Source organism: Pelobates fuscus, chromosome 8, assembly GCF_036172605.1.
Source record: "Pelobates fuscus isolate aPelFus1 chromosome 8, aPelFus1.pri, whole genome shotgun sequence".
Lineage (NCBI taxonomy): Eukaryota > Metazoa > Chordata > Amphibia > Anura > Pelobatidae > Pelobates > Pelobates fuscus.
Window position 1 is genome coordinate 60,113,848 of NC_086324.1, and position 14,691 is coordinate 60,128,538.

Below are 14,691 nucleotides of genomic sequence, written 5' to 3' on the forward strand. Positions count from 1 at the left end.
CACTAAAAATGCCACATGGAAACTTACTGTTTTATATTGTCCACTTTGAATGCTAAGCTTAAACTGTTCCATATTGTACCTTTTGTCTGTTTATATATGGCAGAATACAATAATACTTTGTGTTCCGATGCAGGTATCAACCAGTGTTGTGTATGTAACCGGTCTCATGAACATCTCGTTCTTCTTTTGTTTATTTGTTTTTCTTAGGTGTCTACTATAAATACAACTTTTGGTACAGTATGTCGTCAGATTTGGTAGAAAATTATGTGGCTGCGATGGTACTTAGCGCAGTGGGTGACGCCCTGGGATTCAACAATGATATCTGGGAATTCTGCAGAGATGGACAGAAGATCCACGATGAGCTGGCCAAGCTGGGTGGCATCGAGAACCTTGATGTGGGAAGTAGGAGAGTGAGTGATGATACAGTGATGCATATTGCCACAGCAGAAGCACTGGTGGAAGCTGGTAGTCACATAGAACCTACTAAGCTATATCCTCTGTTGGCAAAGAAATACAAAGAATGCATGGAAGACATGGATGGTAGAGCACCAGGTAAAGTTATTGTCTCCGGTCTTTTCCCTGACTAAGGGAAAAACAATGCAGATAGATTTTTGAACCTAGGATAAGCATTTGTAAACATCCTTGCCCTGTATGCAAAATTTGGCTATATTAAATATACATTTTTAATATACAGCTGTGCTCAAAGGTTTGCATACCCTTGGAGAATTGGTAATACAATGTTTAAAGAAAACATGAGTAAGCAGGGAAAACACATTTCTTTTATTTCTTATGAGATTCATATTCAACTGTAGGTTATAACAGAATGGCACAATCATAAAACAAAACACGGCAACCAAGAAAAAAATGAAATAACCTTTGTTTAAAAGTGTGCATACCCTTAGTTCTTAAAGAAACACTATAGGGTCAGAAACACAACCATGTATTTCTGACCCTATAGTGCAAAACCTACCATTAAGGTGGCTTGCCACCACTTTTGCCCCTTAAAAGCATTAAAAACTAACCTTATTTCCAGCACCGCGCAGGTCTGCTGGCACGGGCCCCGCCCCCTTGATGAAATAATCAAAATTGCCGATCTTTTGCCAATCCAATGCTTTCCCATGGGGAAAGTATTGGATTGGCTAAAATCGGCAAGGGGGCTTGGCCAAACACTGTTTTGGCTAATCAACACCTCCTCATAGAGATGCATTAAATCTGCATGGGGACACTGAACGGCAGAGCTGCCTACTGTGCAGCACTGCCCTAGGAAGCACATCCAGTGGCCATCTGAGGAGTGGCCACTTGGAGGTGTCCCTAGGGGCAATGTAAACACTGCATTTTCTCTGAAAGGCAGTGTTTGCATGAAAATGCCTGCATACAATGATTATACTCACTAGAAAATTACATTAATACATTAATACTGTGTATTGCCCCCTTTAACATCAATGACAGCGTGCAGTCTTTTGTAATAGTTGTCTATGAGGCCCCAAATGCTTGCAGGTGGTATAGCTGCCCCTTCGTCTTGGCAAAATACCTCCAAGTCAAGCAAAGTGTTTAGTTGTCTTGCATGAACTGCACGTTTGAGATCTCCCCAGAGTGGCTCAATGATATTAAGGTCAGGAGACTGTGATGGCCACTCCATAACCTTCACCCTTTCTGCTGTAACCACTGGAGGGTCAACTTGGCCTTGTGATTAGGGTCATTCTCATACTATAATAGTCAAAGAGCGTCTCATGTGCAGCCTTCATGCAGAAAATATGCAAATAGTTTGCCAGTATTTTCTGATAACATGCTGCATTCATCTTGCCATCAATTTTCACAAGATTCCCTGTGCCTTTGGTGCTCACACACCCCAAAACATCAGTAAGCCACCACCATGCTTCACAGTGGTAATGGTATTCTTTTTACTATAGGCCTTATTGACCCCTCTCCAAACATAGTGCTTATAGTTGTGACCATAAAGCTCTATTTTGGTCTTGTCGCTCCAAATTACAGTGTGCCAGAAGCTGTGAGGTGTGTCAAGGTGTTGTCAGGCATATTGTAACTGGGCTTTTTTATTGCATTGGTGCAGTAAAGGCTTCTTTCTGGCAACTCGACTATGCAGCTCATTTTTGTTCAAGTATCGTCATATTGTGCTCCTAGAAACAACCACACCGTCTTTTTCCAAAGCAGCCTGTATTTCTCCTGAGGTTACCTGTGGGTTTTTCTTAGTATCCTAAACAATTCTTCTGGCAGTTGTGGCTGAAATCTTTCTTGGTCTACCTGATCTTGGCTTGGTAGCAAGAGATCCCCAAATTTTCCACTTCTTAATAAGTGATTGAACAGTACTGACTGGCATCTTCACGGCTTTGGAAATCTTTTTATATCTTTATAAAGTTCCATTACCTTGTTACGCAGGTCTTTTGACAGTTCTTTTCTGCTCCCCATGGCTCAGTTTTTAGCCTGCTCAGTACATCCATGTAATAGCTAACAAACTCATTGACGATTTGTACATAGACACAAATTGCAATTTAAAAAGCCACAGGTGTGGGAAATTAACCTTTAATTGCCATTTTAACCAGTGTGTGTCACCTTGTGTGTCTCTAACAAGGCCAAACATTCAAGGGTATGTCATTTTTTGATCAGGGCCATTTGGGTGATTTCAGTTATCATTATCATTTAAAAAGGAGTCACACAACTATGTGATAATTAATAGCTTCATATAATCACTATCCTTCAATAAAATAAACTTTTTTGCATGATCAGTCATATTGTAAAAATCAATGCCAAAATGTCACAATTACTTCCAACTTTTCAGCACAACTGTATGTAAATTTGTTGATCTTTATATCACAACCTCTGCATTTTTACGGACATCAAATAAACATTAAAGGACAGTTTTGTTGTTACAATTTGTGTTAGGGTACTATATGGTATTTTTTTGAAGCAAACAGTGTATAGTCCCAAGCCTTTCTGGGTCTGGATGACCTGTCCCAGTTCAGAAGCCAAGTCCTATGTCTCTAGAATTTGTTTAGTATGCTCTTTGCTTTTGTGTTCACATAGACTGGGCTGTTTCCTGGTGGGCTGCCCGCCCCTGTCTGGAGCAGCAGCGTGGCCCTTGAGCCGCCCCTAGTGCCGGGCCGATCATCAAGGCGCCCGAAGTTGGGGGCACCAAGAGCCCCCCTGTGACAAAGGTTGCTAGGCCCCTCCACTTAAAATTGGTATAAAAAAAATAAAATTATATACTTTAGCAACATAGACAAAAACACACTCATCTCCTCTTTTACCTATGGTTGTAGACTCCTAAGAAAAGTTAGATAGATGGCTAAATATGGTCAGTTGGCTGTGACTCTGGTGACCAGTTTTTGTGCCAACAACTAAATATCTGTTCTCGGGAGAAAGAAAATAATATGAAGCTGCACTTGCTTGCTGTCTCTATAAATCAAAATCTCTACTATATTTACTCATATTCTGCATTTTTTGTCAGCTTACTAACAAAGAGGAAATCTCCAGACAAACTGATACTTTACATATGTTAATGGGTAAGCCACTTTCACATGGTAGAAATGCATCAGTCTCCAAGTATGTTTTCGAGCTGTAACTTGTCACTTTTTAGTGTTGTTTTTAGCATGGTTGCAAAAGTGAAGTAATCACAGGTGGATTGCCCCACTTTTTGAAACTTGCACTACAGATGGGAAACACTTTGATAAATTCCTCCTCTTGTGTTTTATATACAGGTGTCTGTTGCGTGAACAGTGTAGAGAAGCTGAAACCTGAGCTGCCAAATGGTTGGAAGATTCCATTCAAATCAGATGCCGGTGGCTGCGGGGCAGCAATGCGAGCAATGTGCATAGGGCTTAGGTTTCCACGACCATATCAGCTGCCGGACCTGATCAGAGTCAGCATAGACAGCGGTAAAATGACTCACCACCATCCAACTGGGTATCTTGGGTCACTTGCTGCTGCCCTGTTTACTTCGTATGCTATAAATCAGAAGCCACCACATGAGTGGGGTAGAGGTCTATTGGATAGCTTACCCAAGGCCAAGGACTTTGTGGTTAAGTCAGATCATGAGGTGGAAGCAAATCTAAAGAATTGGTGAGTTTGTGGAATTTTCGGAAATAACAAGATGCTTTTGTTCTTGTTCATTCTTCATTTATAGTTATATATTTGTGAATTTTATCGGCACACAGCAGAATGGAGATTGTTTCTGATAATGATTTAGGGCATAGGAAAGTGATATCATGCATCAATAACAGGACTCTTAAATGGTCAAGAGGTTACATATGTAGACCAGAAGTATGAAGATATCAAAAATGTCAGAGTAACCAGCAAGAGGTTTGTTGAGTGTCACGTTTGACTGCATTATTTAAAGTAAAAACAATAAAGGAGAATTCTGAGCATAGAGAGGTTGTTTTAACAGATTCTGTAGAAATTTTGCTAAGCAACATGGCAAAACTGGAAATCACTTTAAGTTCGGTTTTCTGGATTTTTCTTGTATCAACAGCAGAAACAGAGGTGTAGATTTGTGGATTTGTCTTTTTTGTCATTTAGCCTGTATTACAAATAACTATAACTATTAACTATTACCAGTGCAGCTGTGCCCCATGCTTCTGGCATGGAATCTTGTAACCAGAAAGTCACCAGAGGTCTTTCCTTCCCCCCTCCCACCACTCTAATACACTGCCGCCCCATTCACCACTCTGATTAATTCCCCCCTCCTCCCCAATTTAATACACTTCCCCTCTCCCTCCCCCAAATTAATACACTGCCCCCTCCCCAATTTAACACACTTCCCAGGAAGGTCCCCCAAGCCCCTCTTATCCTACCTTAAGATGAGCCACCCGTCCTCCAGTTCCAGCTCTTCTCACACTGACCCCCTCCCACCACTCTAATACACTGCCCACTACCTCACCCAATATAATACATTGCCCTCTCCCTCCCCCAAATTAATACACTGGCCCCTCCCTCCCTCAAATTAATACACTGACCCTCCCTCCCTCAAATTAATACACTGACCCCCCTCCAAAGTGTAATACACTGCCCCCCCTCCTCCTCCCCAAATTATACACGTCGTCACTAGTGGCTGTTGTATCTGAAAACACTTTAGATCTGTCTGAGCCTTTGAAAGCTCTCCTTATTGAATATACCCTAGGCTTTGTGACTGACCAATCACAGACTTTTCCATGCAGGAGTTCTAGGCAACTACTTGTCTCATGACTTAGCTCCACTGAGCTAGGGAACCAGGAAGTAACTGACAGTCAATAAGTGTAAAAAGGTTTATTTATAAAAATGTAAATTTCTAGTAAAATATGTACTTTTTATTAAATGCAAAAAAATGTCACAATCTTCAACATATAAAGCACTTCAGCAAGATAAGGGTACCCAAGCCACCCAAGGCTACAGATGTAAAAGACTTACAGGTCGGTTTCCCAATGATCAGACACAAACAAATGGTGCAAATGGCTACCCGCTCCTCACCTGCTTACCAGTTTAAGGGAATTAACTTACAATGACATATCTAGGTCTATGGTTTCATGGCATTAAACGATGAGACTGGAAGCCCAGAAATTGAGAGAAACCAACTTCCCTTATCTGTGGGGCCGCCGGCATCCACTTCGGAAGACACCTGAATGTCCGCAAGAAGCAAGCTGTGTTCCACCAGCATAACAACCAATTTTATCACCTGACCTAAAAGTCCTTAGTATTTAGAATTATTATTGCTTGGTTGTCCTTTTAACCTTTTATGTTCATTTGAGATAATGCAACTTATTTTATTTTCACACCGAGACATAGCTTTATTAAAACTTTCTATTCATACACAAGATTGCGAGCATATCACAGCTGTAGAAAGGACTCCCGAGAGGCTTCCCCCCCCATATATTTTTTCTGTCTTGTGGCTGGTCGCAGTCACAGCACAAAGCTCCCCAGGGCAGGCAGGCCACAAATATATTCATAAGATCCATGATGGGGATCTTCCCCATGCAAGTGAGATGATCCACAGGTAGCAAGACAGGCAAGAGTACAATGCCGACCAGTCCAGTCTATCAAACAGCCCAGGAATGTTCCCCAATAGCCGTTGACATAAAGGGATGAGAGCGTCGGCGGAGGCCCCTTCCACTCCTCCTCCCAGGGCTACCCCAGGAATGTTGGCGGTCTGGCTGCCTTTCACCTGGGGAATAGTATAGGCCGTGGTCAGCAGGTAGTAGGTCCTTATATGTCTACATCGCCCTTTGGTTTGTATAGGCCTTCCTCTTGACATGTGAACCCACACTCTGTGCAGAGTGTAGGAGTAATAACTTTATTCATTTAACTCTTATGAAACTTATTGTAATATGGCATTAAAGGGATACTATAGTGCCAGGAATACAAAGCTGATTTCCCTCTCCCTTGCGCCCCCTCCGCCCGGATGAATAAAGGGTTAAAAAACAGTTTTTACTTACCTTATCCCAGCGCCAAGGGATGCTGGGATAAGGTAAATTATACCAGTGCCATGGCTCCGCCTCCTCCCCTGTTATGCGACGAGCGGGAGCTAATGCGCACGCACGGCACATGCCACACGCGCATTAGACCTTTCCATAGGAAAGCATTGAATTAATGCTTTCCTATTGGGATAAATCTGACGCTGGATGTACTCATGCAGAGCATGAGGACATCCAGTGTCAGATACCGGACCAAAGGCCCATTTCAATCCAGGAAATGCCTCCAGTGACTGTCTGGGAGACAGTCTCTGAAAGCAGACTTAGTGCTGCAATGTAAACATTGCAGTTTATCTGGAACTGCAATGTTTTACATTGCAGCACTAAGTGCAAAAGGGACAGAACCCAGACCACTTCAATGAGCTGAAGTGGTCTGGGTGCCTACAGTGTCCCTTTAACAATTTCTATGTGGTATAATTCAAATCTACCTATTGTTCCTGTGTCACTGTGTAATTGTCTCATTTATTGTACATTTCCCCCCCCCCCTTTCATAATATTGTAAAGTGCTGTGGAAGTAGTTCAGGGGGGACAACGGGGCAATTGCCTTCCCCCCCCGAGGCTCTCCCCTGCCGGCTAATGCAGGGCTGGCACTGTCCAAGCGCCAGCCCTGCAATATGCCTTCAAGGACCGGAGGGGAGATCAGAGATCTCCCTCCCTGGTCCGCAGGCACCGTGCGGGCAGCCGGCAGGGAGGGAGAGAGGACCCGGGAGCTCAGCCTGCAGCTCCTCCAGGTCCTTCTCTTGCGATCATGGAGCGTTGCCGTGGTTACCACTGCAACACTCCAGATCTCGCGAGAGTAAACTCGAGCCCTGCAGCTACGGGCTAGAGTTCACTCTCACCACTGGGACCACCAGGGATTACTCACCGGACCACCAGGGATCGAGAAATGTCCCCCCTCCTCCCTCAGTAAAGGTAAGAAGGGAGGGGGGACATGTATTTATTTATTTTTTAAATAAAGACATTTTTAAAAACCCTCTCTACCCTCCCCCATACACACACTGCCCCCCATACACACATTGCCCCACAAACATACACTGCCCCCATACAAACACAGCCCCACAAACATACACTGCCCCCCATACAAACACAGCCCCACAAACATACACTGCCCCACATACATACACTGCCCCATACACACATTGCCCCACAAACATACACTTCCCCCCCCCCCCCCATACATACACAGTCCCACAAACATACACTGCCCCCCATACACACATTCAGGGCCGGCGCTACCTGTAAGGCAGACAAGGGGCGCCGCCCCCCCTCATGCTGCAGTCACCCGAGCGCTCTGCAGAGAGCCTCAGGCGGCTGCAGCTCTGCCCGGGCTGGTGCGTCCATGAGGGCGCACCGCCCGGGCGCAGCATGAGGAGAGGGACTAACAGGAGGGAAGCGCTCAGCGCTCCCTCCTGTCACTCCCTCACTGTAGCGTGGTCGAGCCCTGTATGGTCCGCGGGTACAGGGAGCATTTGTCTTCTGTACCCGGCCGGACTAACAGGAAGTGAACACTGAGTGTTCACTTCCTGTTAGTCCGGCTGGGTACAGGAAACAAAAGCTCCCTGTAACCGCGGACCATACAGGGCTTGGCCACGCTACAACATAGGTAGGGGAGGGGGATAAATTGAAAGGGGGGGGAGATAAATTGAAAGGGAGGGGGGAATAAATGGACAGGAAGGGGGGGGGGAATAAATGGACAGGGAGGGTGGGAATAAATGGACAGGGAGGGGGGAAATAAATGGACAGGGGGGGATAAATGGACAGGGAGGGGGGAATAAATGGACAGGGAGGGGGGAATAAATGGACAGGGAGGGGGGATAAATGGACAGGGAGGGGGGGATAAATGGACAGGGAGGGGGGATAAATGGACAGGGAGGGGGGAAAAATGGACAGGGAGGGGGTGGGAATAAATGGACAGGGAGGGGGGATAAATGGACAGGGAGGGGGGAATAAATGGACAGGGAGGGGGGAATAAATGGACAGGGAGGGGGTGGTAATAAATGGACAGGGAGGGTGGGGGGAATAAATTGACAGGGAGGGTGGGGGGAATAAATTGAAAGGGAGGGTGGGGGGAAATAAATTGACAGGGAGGGTGGGGGGAATAAATTGAAAGGGAGGGGAAAGAAATTGACAGGGTGGGGGAAAGAAATTGACAGGCAGGGGAATTGACGGGTTGGGAGGGGGAATGAGAGTGGGGAGGGGAGAAGAGAGTGACAACGGGGGAGACGAGAGTGACAAGGGAGGGGGGAGAAGAGAGGGACAAGAGGGGAGAAGAGAGTGACAAGAGAGGGGGGGGAAAGAGAGTGACAAGGGAGGGAGAGGGGGAGAAGAGAGTGACAAGGGAGGGGGGAGAGATTGACATCCATCACACACACACAATGCACCCCTTGCACACTGAAAAACACACAATGCATTACACACACCGACACTCACAGACAAGCAATGCAACCCTTACACACAATGCATTCCTTACACACACTCAATGCACCCCTTACACACACTCAATGCACCCCTTACAGGCGCACACACTGCATCCCGTACATACATAGAAACACACCTTGCAGCCCTTACAAATACAAACACAGATTCACACATATCCCTACTCCACCTCCTGTGAACAAACTCATTGATGGAACATGAAGGTGGACCCTGGACCTTGAGCTGTGTAAAGGGCGTTAAAAAATGGAGCTGCTTCCCGTTCTCCCAGAACATTGATTTTTGTGACCACAGTTACAAACAGCCTCCAGAGAGCCTGTTCTACACCAGACCAGTGGAACCAGACTGTAGCTAGAGCCCATCATCATCCTCATCTGGTTGTAAGTAGGCAATCTAGTATATTATTCGTGGCACTAATCTCTAATTTACCTCACATTAAAGAAACACTATAGTCCCTGTTCCCTATATGTCTTTAACGATTTGCATACTTGGGTATAGGAAAAGTATAATTCATATCGGCACTTTATATTTATATTTATTTTTCTTCATTGTTATTTAACTTTTTAAGCTCCCGGATACCCACATTTACTGTGTACTGTTTGCAAGTTTTTATAGGATTTGGTGAACTCTTATTCTTCCAGTTTTAGAGCTTAAATACTGTCCCTCTGTCTTATTCCCTCTTTTCCACTTCCTGCTATACTCACTCTGTAAATATCAGGATTATATATCCAGTATGTGTATATATATATATATATATATATATATATATATATATATATATATATATATGTCTAAATGTATGTCTGTTTGTCAGTATGTATGTTTGTCTGTGTGTGTATGTCAGTATGCATGTATGTCTGTGTGTGTATGTCAGTATGCATGTATGTCTGTGTGTGTATGTCAGTATGCATGTACTTCTGTGTGTGTATGTCAGTATGTATATATGTCTGTATGTGTGTCTGTGTGATGTATGTCTGTCTGTGTGATGTATGTCTGTCTGTGTGATGTATGTCTGTATGTATGTCTGTATGTATGTCTGTATGTATGTCTGTATGTATGTCTGTGTATGTATGTCTGTATGTATGTCTGTATGTGTGCGTGTATGTAAGTATGTATATACGTTTTTGTATGTCAGTTTGTATGTATATCTGTTTTTCAGTATGTATGTATGTATGTCTATGTCAGTATGTGTGTGTATCTGTGTATGTGTCTAAACGTGTGTATGTCTGTTTCAGTATTTGTGTATCTTTCTCTGTGTGTGTCTGTGTCCTTTTGTGTCTGTGTGTGTGTATTCCTGTGGGCGGGATTTGGAGGCGGGGCTTGGAGGCAGGCACCGGGGGCCCAGACCTTGAGCTTTGTTAGGGGCCCCACAATTTATGATGGCGGCCCTGCACCTATATAAGAGTGTTAGCTATCCTATTCCAAAACAAAGTATCTTCCCCCATACATACCTTTGCCGTTATAACAGCCTTTGCTCCTCTAGGAGGGCTTTCAAGATTTTGGATAGTATCTGTAGGAATTCTTGCCCATTCCACAAAATAGCATCGGTGAGGTAAGGCACTGATATTAGATAAAAAGGTCTGGTGCGCAATCTGCATTCTATCACCCCAAAGGTGTACTAGAGTTAATTCACACCAAACCATATCTTCATGGATGTTGCATTGTGCACAGGCAAAGTCATGCTAGGACATGAAAGGCCTTACCCTAATGGTTACCCCAAAGTTGGAAGCACTTAAATGACTACAATATCGTTGTCTCCTGTAGCATTAAGATGTTCCTTTTCTAGAACTAAAAAATGGGAGGAAACCTCGCTAACCGATATATTCAAATAATACGGGCAGCTACATACAAAAAAGCGACTTAAAGAAAGAAAAACAAAATATATAAAGTATTAGCGCTTCAAATTTATAGGTATATCAAGGAAGACAGAAAACACTGTACCTCTATAAAAAGATCAATGTGCCTTTAATAACAACAAACATAAAAATATATAGGAAAAGTATGGCCCTGTACTCTCTTATCCCTAAAATAGACCCCTAAGTAGGGGCAAAATACCAGATTCTATAGGCTAACAGTAAAACATATCATGTATGTTAAAAACACAAAAAAAACACGTAGGTCTCCCAAAATAAAAATAGGATACGATATCAGATGTATATACACACTCGTGATACATATACTTTTCTAGAACTAAGGGACCTAATTTAAATCCTGAACGACAACCTCAGACCATTATCCCTCCTAAACCAAACTTTACAGAAAGCACTATTAATTCCACTAGCTATAATTCTCCTCACATCTGCTACATCCAGATTCTTCCATCAGACCACCAGATAGTAAAGTGTCATTAATCACTCCAAAAAATATGTTTCCGCTTCTCCAGAGTCCAGTAGGGGCACGTTTTGAACCACTCCAGTGAACACTTGACTTTGTGCATGTTAATGTGAGGCTTATGTACACCTGCTCAGCCATGCAAATCCATTTCAAGAAGCTCCCTATACACAGTTCTTGTGCTGATGTTGTATCCAGAAGCAGTTTGGAACTCCCTGGTGAGTGATGCAGAAGATTTTAATGTGTCAACTGCTTCAGCATTCTGCACCCCCATGCTATAAATGTGTGGACTTCAACTTTGTGACAGGGCTGTTGTTGTTTCTAGAGTCTAACTTTTTACTTACATTTTTTTTCACTTGAGATTTAGTAGAACACAAATTGACGGAAGTGACTTTTTTTGTTTGCGATGCATGTGTGCACTTGAGTAGCAAGAGAAGGTAGCCAGATGCTAAAAGTCTTGAAGGAGCTCACCATTAAAAGTCCAGAAAAGAAATGAAAGTGTTAAGTATTAAAACTCACTTACTTTTGCCATCTTTGTAAAAGCATGTGTTCTGAAGAGATATTTTGTAATGCTAAAACTGTGAAGTCACTGGCCATAACAGAAGATGCCTTGTGGTCAGTGTTCCTCTTTTATGTTCATAAAAAATATTATAGTCTCATGTTAGAGTTAGCTTTTTTTAAATCTCACCTTGATCACAGTTGCTACTCACAAGGAATTAAAGCATTCATTGAAATAATTGACTTGGCAACTGAGCAAAATTGAAGGAAAACTATAGTCACCAGAACAATTACAATTTAATGTAGTTGTTCTGGTGAGTATAGTCAGTCCCTGCAGGCTTTTTGCAGTAAACACAGTTTTTTTCAGAGAAAGGGCAGTGTTTACATTACAGCCTAGTGATAACTTCACTGGCCACTCCTCAGATGGCTACTAGAGGTGCCTCTGCATGGAGACACTGAACTTTCCTCATAGAGATGCATTGATTCAATATAGCTGTATGAGGAAATGCTGATTGGCCAAGGTGGCATTTGGCCCAACCCCCTGGCCCGCCTCCCTGGCTGAAATCATCAGAGGTCTCACACCCTTTGTCTCTAACATGCACATACAGACACACAGAAATACATAATCATATTCACATATCAACATGTAAACAGAGCATATTTGTCTACTACTGCATCTACTGTTCTCGATAACAAAAATACCTCACATGTATATCTTTTCCCCTAATCCAACAACTAATCCTTCCCATACTCCTATCTATAATCACATTCCTAATCCTGCCCCCTAATCACACCTCTGAGAGATTACCTTTGCTGACATCAGTACTGACATCAGCAGAGGAATTTCCCAGCTCATACAGTACAGAGGACTCTATGAGCACTCTGTACTGTGTTATAGCAGCATGAGAGGGATATCTCCCTCTCATATTGTATCTCCAGGTACTATGATTAGTGCTGGGCAGCTAGCAAAGTCCAGCACCAATCAATGAGCAGAGGGACAAGCAGGGATACCTCACCAATGTCTTTTTAGACCTTGGGGATCTCATTGATATTAGGGGCACACTCAATTTCACATACACACAAAGCTACACACTAACATATACACACACAGACATACACACTGATTGATACACAATATACACGCACAGATACATCAAATATACAAGCAAAGATAACACACACAGACTTATACATTCAGATACACACTGACACATACACACACAGATACACACTGACTCATATAGATAGATACACAGATACACACAGACACAGATAAACACTGACTCATACACATATATACACACTGACGCATATACACAGATACACACAGACACAGATAAACACTGACTCATACACATAGATACACACTGACTCATATACACAGATACATAGATACACTGATACAAACAGACACAGATAAACACTGACTCATACACATAGATACACACTGATTAATAAACACACAGATATAACACACACATAGATACACACTGACACACACAGATACATACACACGCTCACACAAAGATAACACATAAACATAAATGACACATATAAACACACACAGATACTGTCACAGGAGCTGTTCCCAAAACACGCAGTAAAGAGGAAATCCACAAAAGGTGTATTACCGAGCCTTATAGTGGCCAGACTTAACGTATTAATATAGCGAGAATCAAGGTCATGGATACAGAAATACACAAAGTCAAGACAAAGCCAGGTCAGGATACCCGAAAATACAAGTCAAATACGAAGCCGAGGTCAGGATACCAGAAATCACACAGTCAATATGAAGCCGGGTCAGGATACCATAAATCACAACGTCAAATACGAAGCCGGGTTAGGATACCATAAATCACAAGGTTAAATACAAAGCTGAGGTCAAACAGAAAATTACTAGGGATCACTATGAGCACAAAGAGAGGATCTATACAGAAACCACAATAGAGCAAAGAATATGAGCCAAAGCAAGCCCTAAATAGGCTTACCTGTGTACTGATTGGTTCACGTCATCATTGCGACTCAAAATACACTCTATATAAGGAAGTCATGCCACTCTGTCGCATTGCAGGAGGAGGTGAGTGCAGGCAGGAGGAGGGTTGCGCGGCTCAAGAGAGGTGAGTATCCTTCACTATGCGTGGCTGCGTGGAGCGGTCGGACATCGCGGCAGGAGGAGGGCTGCACGGCGGGAGGTAAGCACGTTACAGATAACACACATACACACAAATATCATATATACCCACCGATAACACACACACAGATATCACATACACACACAGATAACACATATACACATGCACAACATATACACACAAAGATCACACTTACAGATTTTTAGTTGAGCTTGTGGGCCTCATAAAATCCCACAGCGGGCCACATGCAGCCCATGGAGCTGCGTTTTGCACAGTCCTGGTCCATGGCATTAAAGTCCTGCACTGCATGAGAGCATGGACGCCATCCGGTCCTTAAGAGATTAAGCCAAATTCATAATTAATAAGTATTTTAAGAAAAAAAAAATGTGACTTGTTATTCCCTGTCCAAACATAAATAAAATCAGCGAAAAATCGTTTGTCTACAGTTGTTAGTTTCACACACATGGTTATCTTCCCATCATTAAACAAGATTATCAGATAGACTTACGGTTACTAAATATTTTTGAAATTGAATGTATTTGAATTGAGGTTGCTTACGTGAGACTCCACTAAGTTGTCAGGAAAACAGAGATCCAGCTCTGAGCAGGAAAAAAAGACACCAGTTAATAAAAGGAAGCTATGGCTAATATGATCCAATTATAATAGTTTTTTACACTCACAGTCTGCAATTCTGAGTGTTTGGTTTCTAAGGTAATTACACCACAGTAACTGACCGCCATTTTATCTGTTTGAGCACATTCTGGCCCTGTGTCCTACTTGGTCACAACTGTAACAAACATTATTATAGTCATCCTTCATTTTAAATGTAGAAGTGACATTAC

General features: G+C 42.9%; 1 protein-coding gene across 2 annotated transcripts in view; it reads left to right on the top strand.

Moving 5' to 3' along the window:
- The first annotated feature begins 200 nt into the window (after window positions 1-200).
- The window catches only part of LOC134571557 (leucine-rich repeat-containing protein 3-like), a 60,699-nt gene continuing 46,208 nt past the window's right edge, over window positions 201-14,691 (top strand). For both annotated transcript variants that reach the window (XM_063429908.1, XM_063429909.1), the window contains exons 1-2: window positions 201-552; window positions 3,714-4,074. In XM_063429908.1, the coding sequence (XP_063285978.1) occupies window positions 240-552; window positions 3,714-4,074 (674 nt within the window). In that variant the 5' untranslated portion in view covers window positions 201-239. The remainder of the gene's footprint in view (window positions 553-3,713; window positions 4,075-14,691) is intronic.